The 10130-nt window shown below is 37.4% G+C and overlaps 1 protein-coding gene across 1 annotated transcript; it reads right to left on the bottom strand.

Moving 5' to 3' along the window:
• Positions 1 to 5627: 5627 nt before the first annotated feature.
• Positions 5628 to 8783, bottom strand: LOC126582888 (polygalacturonase QRT3-like). Its single transcript, XM_050247123.1, has 3 exons — positions 8509 to 8783; positions 8170 to 8406; positions 5628 to 6705 (listed from the first exon to the last, which is right to left on the bottom strand). Exons 1-3 carry the CDS (start codon positions 8713 to 8715, stop codon positions 5701 to 5703), a joined length of 1449 nt encoding a protein of 482 aa, XP_050103080.1. The 5' UTR covers positions 8716 to 8783; the 3' UTR covers positions 5628 to 5700.
• Positions 8784 to 10130: the final 1347 nt, after the last annotated feature.

Here is a 10130-nt window from a genome sequence, read left to right as displayed (position 1 = left end):
AAACGCCGTAACAAATGGGCAGTGATTAAATATTTAACCAAATCGCAGTTCACACCATATGAATCTTTATTTGATGCTGGCTTTGTACTCTGTCTTACAAAACCTGAAGTGTTTATTCTACTTCTGTAATTGAATGCCAAGGAAGAAAGTCCATGTCAGATACAATAAGCGTTCTTTATTATGCAATAGCTAATTCAGTATCTGGTATCTAAACCTTAGAACATAACAGCGCATAACCTTCTATTTAACAGTGTGCTTAGCCATTCGTTAACTTCCAGTTCCATTTTTGTAACATATTGAGGTATTCTGCAAGAGCCCAAATTGGGTAAGTGTTCCTGAATGCCGCGTAGTGCAATGTGATATCCCTCATGAAAACTCAAACCACTTCCTGTCACTTGTTTCAGTGTTTGTGATATTCCTCTTTGCTTTCGGCTTCTCTCTCCCCCTCTGTATGTGTGCGTGTAGGTGGGTGGGTCTTCAACTGGTGTCTCATTCTCCTATTTATATTTCTTTTACTTCCTTAATCCACACGGAAATAGGATAATTTAAAGGAAATTTTAACGAAAAAATCTCGGTACTGTTCATTTTTTTTAGTTTCACCACATCAATTGGATTAGGCAATGCCCATTAATTGGGCTGGCTTCAATGGACCAATTTATTAAGTAGTGCACCGGTCCATTTTCTAATATTGGCACAAATATAAGATGCCCAGCAGCCCATCTCTTCAACTCTTCGGGTTTCCTCGTATTTTAATTGTTAAGTTCATTTTTTGTTCCCAAATCATATTTGCTATCAAACTTGCACAAAACACATTAAATCCAACAATTTAATACAAAACCATGACTATATAATAGATAAAAGAGGTTCAACAACAACAACAAAGCCTTTTCTCACTAAGTGAGGTCCGCTATATGAATCCTAGAACGCCATTGCACTCGGTTGTATGTCATGTCTTCCGTTAGATCCAAGTACTCTAAGTCTTTTCTTATAGTCTCTTCCAAAGTCTTCTTAGGTCTTTCTCTACCCCTTCGGCCCTGGACCTCTGTCCCGTAGTTGCATCTTCTAACTGGAGTGTCAGTAGGCCTTCGTTACACATGTCCAAAACACTGTAACCGATTTTCTCTCATATTTCTTTCAATTTCGGTTACTCCTACTTTACCTCGGATATCCTCATTCCTAATCTTATCCTTCCTCGTGTGCCTACACATCCAACGAAGCATCCTCATCTCTATTACACCCATTTTATGTATGTGTTAATGCTTCACCGCCCAACATTCTGTGCCATATAACATTGCCGGCCTTATTGCTGTTCTATAAAAATTTCGATTAAGCTTCAGTGGCATACAACGATCACACAACACATTGGCTGCACTCTTCCACTTCATCCATCTAGCTTGTATTCTATGGTTGAGGTCTCCATCTAATTCTCCGTTCTTTTGCAAGATAGATCCTAGGTAGTGAAAGTGGTCGCTCTTTGGTACCTCGTGGTCTCCGATCATCACCCCTAACTCATTTGAGCCTTCATTTGCACTGAACTTGCACTTCATATATTCTGTCTTTGATCGACTTAGGCGAAGACCTTTAGAGTCCAACACTTATCTCTAAAAGTTAAGCTTCACATTTACCCCTTCTTGAGTTTCATCTATCAACACTAAATCGTCTGCGAGAAGCAAACACCAAGGAATATCATCTTGAATATGTCCCGTTAACTCATTCATTACCAATGCAAAAAGGTAAATACTTAAAGATGAGCCTTTGATGTAACCTTACAGTTATGAGGAAGCTTTCGGTTTGTCCTTCATGAGTTTTACGACAGTCTTTACTCCATCATACATATCTTTTATAGCTTGGATATATGCTACTCGTACTATTTTTTTCTCTAAAATCCTCCAAAGAATGTCTCTTGTGACCCTATCATACGCTTTTTCCAAATCTATAAAGATCATGTGTAAATCCTTTTTCATATCTCTATATCTTTCCATCAATCTTCGTAAGAGATATATTGCCTCCATGGTTGAGTGTCCTGTCATGAACCCGAATTAGTTGTTCGAGACCTGTGTCTCTTACCTCAGTCTATGCTCAATGACTCTCTCCCAGAGCTTCATTGTATGACTCATTAGCTTAATACCACCATAGTTCATGCAATTTTGTACGCCGCCCTTATTCTTGTAGATAGACACCAAAGTGCTCTTTCACCACTCATTTGGCATCTTCTTCATTTTCAAAATCCTATTGAAAAGGTTTGTGAATCGTGTTATACCCGTCTCTCCCAAAACTTTCCACACTTCGATCGGTATATCATCTAGGCCCATTGTTTTTCTATGCCTTATCTTTTTCAAAGCTACAACCACTTCTTCCTTCTGAATTCGGTGGTAAAAGGAGTAGTTTCTACAATCTTCTGAGTTACTCAACTCTCCAAAAAAAAAATTACTTATTTCATGTCCTTTATTGAAAAGATTGTGAAAATAACCTCTCTATCTGTCTTTGACCGCGTTCTCTATAGCAAGAACCTTTCCATTTTCATCCTTGATGCACCTCACTTGGTTTAGGTCCCTTGTCTTCTTTTCCTTTACTTTAGCTAGTTTATAGATATCCAACTCTCATTCTTTGGTATCTAGTCGCTTATACATATCGTCATAAGCCATTAGCTTATCTTCTCTCACAACTTTTTTCGCCTCCTGCTTCTCTATTCTATACCTTTCACCATTTTCATCGGTCCTATCCTTGTATAAGGCTTTACAACATTCCTTCTTAGCCTTAACCTTTGTTTGTACCTCCTCATTCCACCACCAAGATTCCTTTTGGCGTGGAGCAAAGCTCTTGGACTCTCCTAATACCTCTTTTGCTACTTTTCAGATACAAGTAGCCATGGAATCCCACATTTGGCTAGCTTCACCCTTTCTATCCCCCACACATTGGGTGATTACTTTCTCTTTGAAAATGGCTTGTTTTTCTCCTTTTAGATTCCACCATCTAGTATTTGGGCACTTCAAGGTCTTGTTTTTTTTTTTCTCTCTTTTGATATGTACATTCATCACCAACAAGCGATGTTGATTAGCCAAGCTCTCTCCCGGTATAGCTTTGCAATCCTTACAAGTTATACGATCCCCCTTCTTCATTAGAAGAAAATCAATTTGTGTTTTTGACGACCTACTCTTGTAGGTGATCACATGTTCTTCTCTCTTCTTAAAGAAGATGTTGGCTAAGAAGAGATCATATGCCATTGCAAAATCCAAGATGGCTTCCCTATTCTCATTTCTCTCCCCAAAACCATGGCCACCATGAAAACCTTCATAGTTGTCTGTCTCATTGACCATGTGTCCATTTAAATCTCCTCCTATAAATATCTTCTCTGCTTGAGCAATTCCTTGCACCAAGTCTCCAAGATCTTCCCAAAATTTCTCCTTCAAACTTGTATCCAACCCTACTTGAGCTGCTTACGCACTAATCACATTGATGAGTTTTTTGTCCTATTACAATCTTGATTGCCATAAATCTATCTCTTACCTTCTTAACATCTACAACATCTTGTGTCAAGGTCTTGTACACGATGATGCCAACACAGTTTCTAGTTCTATTTGTGCCCGAATACCAAAGTTTAAAACCTGAGTTTTCTAGATTCTTTGCCTTAAGACCAACCCACTTAGTTTCTTGTAGGCACATAATACTTATCCTTCTCCTCACCATAACTTCAACTACTTCCATAGATTTTCCCGTTAAGGTTCTTATATTCCACGTTTCTAAACACATTCTACTCTCTTCAAGATATAAATAAAATATCATCCTAACATTAATTGCTAATAATAACAGGGTAGAGGGGCAATGATGGAGGGAGTGTGGTGGCGGTGATGGCATCGACGATGATAATGGTGGCAAATGGTGGTTGTATTGTGAAGGATGATTTTGGAATTGGTGGCTTAAAGGTGGCTGGGATGATGGTGGCGGAGATGGTGGAGATATTAGCGACCATGCATGGTGAGGATGATGGGAGGTGGCAGTGGTAATAGTGGCGATGGTGGTGGTGAGGTGGCGGCGGCAACGATGAGGCGGTGGAGGTGGTGATGTTGATGGTGGCAGCATCAATGGTGAGACAATGGAGGCATCAGTAGTGGTGGTGGTGGTGGCCATTGTAACAGAGGTGATGGCAGTGAAGGATAGGGGTGGGCACTTGAAACAAAAAATTGAAACCGAAACACATAATCAAATTGAACCGCACTGAACAGTTCGGTTTTGCGGTTTTGAAACCGAACTGCATAGTAAGAAACAATTTGGTTTCAGTTTTGGCTTTTGAAAACCGCACTGAAACCGAAACCGAAACTGTACCTCAAATTAAATGTCATCTTTTATATGGTTGTTTGTTAGAGTCCATACATTTAGTATTGGACTCAACCACACTAGAATGTCATTCATTTCCACCTCTATTCTGTTTGATAATTATCACTTATCAATGCAACCTTTCGAAGAGGAAGAGCTAATCAGCGTCTGCTGCAAAATACAAATCTCATTCGTGGCCAAGTGAAAACATGCAGACGATCCTATTTTATTAATTTTCAGCATAAATTAACACTTGCATTAGATATGTGTAAACATGTATTGTTTGGAAAATGAGACCGTCTTATGCGTGGATAGGTGTAAATTTTAAATTGTACATTTTTTTCTCAAAAGCCAAACTAAAAACGGTTTGGTTTCATTTCGATTTTGGCTTTAAAACTGCACCGCCAAAAGTTTCGATTTCAGTTGCGGTTTCACTCAAAACCACACCAAACCGAACCGTGCCCACCCCTAGTGAATGATGTGGTGGCTGCTATGACGGTAGTGGGAGGAGATGGTGTTAAAGATGGTGATAGTGGCAATTGTGGTGGTGATGGTGAGACAATGGAAGTGGTTGTGGTCATGGTGGCACGAGTGATAGCGGTGGAGAAAGTAGTGATTGTGGTAGTATGTATGATATTATTTTAAATTTTATTCTTGAAAAATACTGGAGCATCAATTTGATACAAAATTTATGTAAAATATTGTTTGCAACGTTTTTTTTCATTTTTTGAGTTTATATTCGCACAAAATTACACCAAACGCATCTTAAAACCGTTTCAGTATTTGGAAAACAAAACCTATGTCATTTTTTATTTATTTATCATTTTTAACTAAAAAGCATATTCACACATGTGAATATGTAGCAAGAGGCTGGTATCCACATTTAAGGGATGGATCCTTTATATGATTTTCTTCATGATTTATATAGGAGCAAATCAAAGGTGGGATTTCTTGATTATATGGGTAATGGGTAATCATGAGTCCCAAAACCTCCCTTGAACCCTATATGCTAAATAAATGGGTAATTGTGGTCAAGCAAGTTTAGTAGTGCAAAACTTATACGTCTTTGAACAACATCAGTCAAAAGTGCTAGAAGTTCAATCGAGTTTGCTGAACACGCAGCACTAGTACCTTCCCTTTTGGGACTAACAACTTTGAAATACGTTACAAATTTGAAATTAACGAAGATATTTGAAGCTCTACTTAATTGTTAGAGTCCAAGTCCAATTAGACTTCTGGCAAAACCAGTCCACGATTTATCAACCTTTCACCAACTAATTTTCCAACGAACAGATATTTTCAAAAGGAAAAAAAAAAACAAAAGAAACTAACTTCATTGTATCATGTATGTGTTTTGATGTACATGTATTGTATTCACACTTAAAATTATACGTAACCCATCATGCTCTGATCCACTAACACATGCAACGTGGCAGAAACGGGTACGTCTGATTCTACTGTGACACAATTCCTCGACACATTTCGTAGGACATGTTTTGGAAATGACTCACTTGCCTGCAATGTGTACTGCACATTTTGTATGAGATTGGGGAAAAGGAGAACGTGTGAGAAATCAACGGTCCATCTAGTCCCATTACTCCAAACTGACCCCTTGGCAACCGTTGATTTATGAACCATACCCCGCACCACATTTCGATCAACCATAATTTGATCAATAGTAGTAAAATATCGACCGTTGGATTGATCTAGATGGACTATTGGGACACCGGTATAATCACCTGAAAACATATTATCAACGATGGTGATGCCACATGCTACACCCTTCAATGATTTGATTGAAATAAAGGCATTGCCAAGGAAGAACGACCCGGATATATGGAGTTCGACCGGGTCCTCAGCCACGATACCCGTGAAATCAAAATAGGAATTAAGGATTCGGGTTTGGGTCAACCCTGGTGCCCGAATGTAAATTCCAGTCCCACCCCATCCAGTGGCCTTGTTGTAACAATGTACTCCGGTGAACACGTTGGCTTGCCCTTGTACCATTATACCAATTGATGCTGAGAAAATAACCACATCGGTGATTGCGTTATCGTTTCCTATGACGTTAATTCCGATGCCGGAAAAATCCTTTTCACGGTGATCGCCTCCGATATTGATGTGCTGACCAATAAAGGAGTTTCTAACATAGGTTTCATGGCCACCGTGAATTAATATACCATCACTTGTGAAATGTGAAATGTAACAATTGTCAATGGTAGTCCTTAGTGAATTTATAATCGAAATTCCACCACCTCTGAAATTTGAGTTTATCATGAGATCCTTGAGTGTGATGTCTTCGTACACAAGAGAAGTCGTCGGTGACCGTAGCTCGATCAGATGGCGATCGGTTGGGAAATCATCGGATGCATGAAGAGATCCACCATGAATCTGTTACACCGTAACAAACCCTGAGCCTATGAAAAAAAAAACTTACAAATGAAATATAAAATGTTCTATATTTTTAAGAGAGGTTTATTCTATATTATGAAGTTTTATCTCATGTGAAGCTTCCTAAACATCGATTTCATGTTTTATTTGTCAAAAACAATTTTTCTCAATCAACATGTTTGTAATTTCATTGGTTAGGGTTTTGTTTAATAATGGAGGGTCAGATGTGTTTTGATAATTGAAAAAGATAAATAATACGTTAAAAGTGATTTGTAATGTATATAGATTTTTTTTAATCTAATAAGGTTAAAATTGTTATTGCATAATAGGATAAATAAGTTATTTAATATTAAATTTCATTGTGAGGTGCATTCAATATTTTGTGAGGTGCTAATATAAAAAGTCTTAAGACAGGTCATCTTATAAAGAATCACATTGAATTTCAAGTATATACTCTAAGGAGATTATATTCACACATCACAAATTAATTACTTATTCCACACCCTTTTAATTTTTTAATATTTTTCTATCAAGTGTTAGTGGTGTGTAAAAAATATTAAAAAATTAAAAGGGTGTGGGAGAAATAATTTGGGGTGTGAATATAATCTCTCTATACTCTATTCTTATTATTCTTTATGATTGTACTACTAAACTTTAGAATAATTGTAATAAGATATTATATAACTACTAAATCTACAGAGAATGTGTTAGATCCCACATTGCACAGAGGAGTGGATCATCTATGCCTTATATGTGCATGCTCACCTCTATATAGCACGAGGTATTTTGGGAACTCACTGGCTCCGGATTCCATCGGAACTCCGAAGTTAAGCGAGTTTGAGCGAGAGCATTCCTAGGATGGGTGACTCATTGAGAAGTTCTTGTATGAGTTCCCAGAAACAAAACTGTGAGGGAATGGTAAACCCAAATGAGACAATATCATGTTACGGCAGAGTCGAGCCTAGGATGTGATGGAGCCCGGGTTGGGATGTGACAATTTGGTATAAGAGCTAATCTATAGTCAGAAGTGTGCCGATGAGGACGTCGGGCCCCTAAGGGGGGTGGATTGTTAGATCTAACATCACCCAGGAGAGTGGATCATCTATGTCTTATATGTACATGCTCACCTCCATATAGCACAAGACATTTTGGGAACTCACTGGCTTTGGATTCCATCGGAACTTCGAAGTTAAATGAGTTCGGACGAGAGCATTCCTAGGATGGGTGATCCGTTGAGAAGTTCTCGTATGAGTTCCCATAAACAAAACTGTGAGGGAATTGTAAGCCCAAATCGAACAATATCATGCTTTGACGGAGTCGAAACTCAAATATGACAGAATGATATTCAAATTTGGTTGCAAGGTAACGAATAGTGTGCCTTGACCAACGGCTCTAACCCATCTAAGCATAATGCATTCCGACCATCAGGTTATTCTAGTTGAAGAAAAATGTTAGGAGGTGTACCATAAAGTTTCCACCACCGGTATCTGGTAAGAGCAGCGGACGGCTGATCTTGTATGTCCCTCCATCAAGGTGAACTTGAGTGCCTCCAAGGTCAGCAACACCCTTGATCAAGTGACCATCAAGAGGAGATCCAAAGGCATGTAAAATAGCTTGCTGTAGTGCCTCTGTGCTGTCTGATCTTCCGGTTGGGTCAGCACCATACTCAGTCACGTGATGTACACGTGATTCTGCGGACGCCTGAATCAATATATATGAATAAATCATACATCGATCATTTGGAAAAAAACTAAAACTAATTAAAACCAAAAATAAAAGAACAAAATATATAAGTAAACATACATATAGAGTTGGTGTTGAATAGCTTTGGGGCGTTGAGTCCTTATTGCGGATGGTATGTGATGCCTTCATCAAAGCCATGCGCCTCATTTGGTCATGGTAAGTACCAGTGTTTGTACCTGAGTACGAGCCTTCTACATGATTAACGATTGCGCTTACATACATAAACGCCATTAACAGCTTCAAAGACATAGCATTTCTGGGCAGCATGGCTAGATAACTGTTTTCAGAGAGAGAAAAATGATGTATTCTAAACTCTACATCACGGCCAACAGCATCATATATATTGACTAATATACATAATAAAGTTTGAAAGTTCTAATACTGTTGAATTTGTTTGCTTTTCTTCTTGGAAAAGGAGAGTAGGAAGAATTAAATATAAAGTTGACCACTAGCATCTAAACTGGCCTCTTTGAATTAATTACGATTATGATTTTATTATCGTATTATAAATGGGAATTGTTATTAGTATTCCAAAAATCTCATTCTACACTCTAAACTTTCTATATTAGGAAAGAAAAATACACTTGTGAGGAGTGTAGAATGAGATTTTTGGAGTGCCAATAACACTTCCCTTATAAATGTTGTGACAATGATATTCAAACACAGAATTAACACTTGCTAACATATGCTCCAATACAAGTGAATTCCGGCTCTATTAAAGAGTGTACATGCCAACAACCGTGTTAATTTTATGTGTCCAAATAGTTATATTTTATTATTAATTCATGTTCTTCTTACATTTTTTAAATTTACTTCCAATCTCAGTCTGCTTAAGATAACACACATATAGTCCATCTAGAAGATTTTAACTAAAAAAGTTATCAATTTTATTTCCTAGAAAGATTGCTGCAAATTTATTTTAAATTTTGGGCTTAATGTTGAACATTTTTTTCTTCCTTTAATGAATATTACAGTTTTTTTTATTTTTTTTATTTTTATAACTAATAAATAAGAACGGTAAAATAGAGTATTAAGGAAATCTGATAGGAGCGTACAAACATGAATCATAATTAATTAGTTGGGTTCTAGACTAAGACCAATTGTGCGTTACAAAGGCGGCTTCAAGCAAAAATTGGACTTTTAAGTGCCAAAAATTAGGTAATTAGTTAAAGAAAAAATTAAGGGGATTTTGCACAAGTATCACCTAAACTTGCAAGCATGTGCGTCCATTCCAACTGAACTTTTTATTTTTTATTTTTACCACATGGACTCTCTTAACTGTAGGAATTTATCACCTACATTATTTTCCATCCAAATTTTCCATTAAAACATGTCACGTGTCTCTCATGTGGAGGGATATTTTTGTCAATTCACTTCCTAAGGCTTGCTGGAATCAATTTGTATGAAGGCAAAAGACATTTTTTTTGTAGCGTTGTTGGAGTCAGATCATGAAGAGAAAGGGAGAAGTTGGTTTCAAGTTTGATTTTGCGAGGGTTGTTGAAGAATAGAAGTGAAAATTATGCAAAAATGTTGTCTTTCATTTGTAGTAGCTTTCAAGATTTGTTTTCTAGGTCAACAAGTGGATGCGTGGTTCACCTTAATTTATATATATATATATATTAATTTTTCAAACTCTTATAGAGGGAATTGATGGACTAGGGTTGTACAAACCACCAATTTTG

This window comes from Malus sylvestris, chromosome 9 (assembly GCF_916048215.2).
Source record: "Malus sylvestris chromosome 9, drMalSylv7.2, whole genome shotgun sequence".
In the NCBI taxonomy this organism is placed as follows: Eukaryota; Viridiplantae; Streptophyta; class Magnoliopsida; order Rosales; family Rosaceae; genus Malus; species Malus sylvestris.
This window is presented reverse-complemented; position numbering and strand designations above follow the sequence as displayed.

Coding starts and splice junctions, on each gene's coding strand:
- LOC126582888 (XM_050247123.1), bottom strand. CDS start 8,715: ATGCTGCCCAGAAATGCTATGTCTTTGAAGCTGTTAATGGCGTTTATG. Junction 8,407..8,508: donor ATTCAACACCAACTCTATAT/GTATGTTTACTT, acceptor ATATTGATTCAG/GCGTCCGCAGAATCACGTGT. Junction 6,706..8,169: donor CCGGTGGTGGAAACTTTATG/GTACACCTCCTA, acceptor ACGGTGTAACAG/ATTCATGGTGGATCTCTTCA.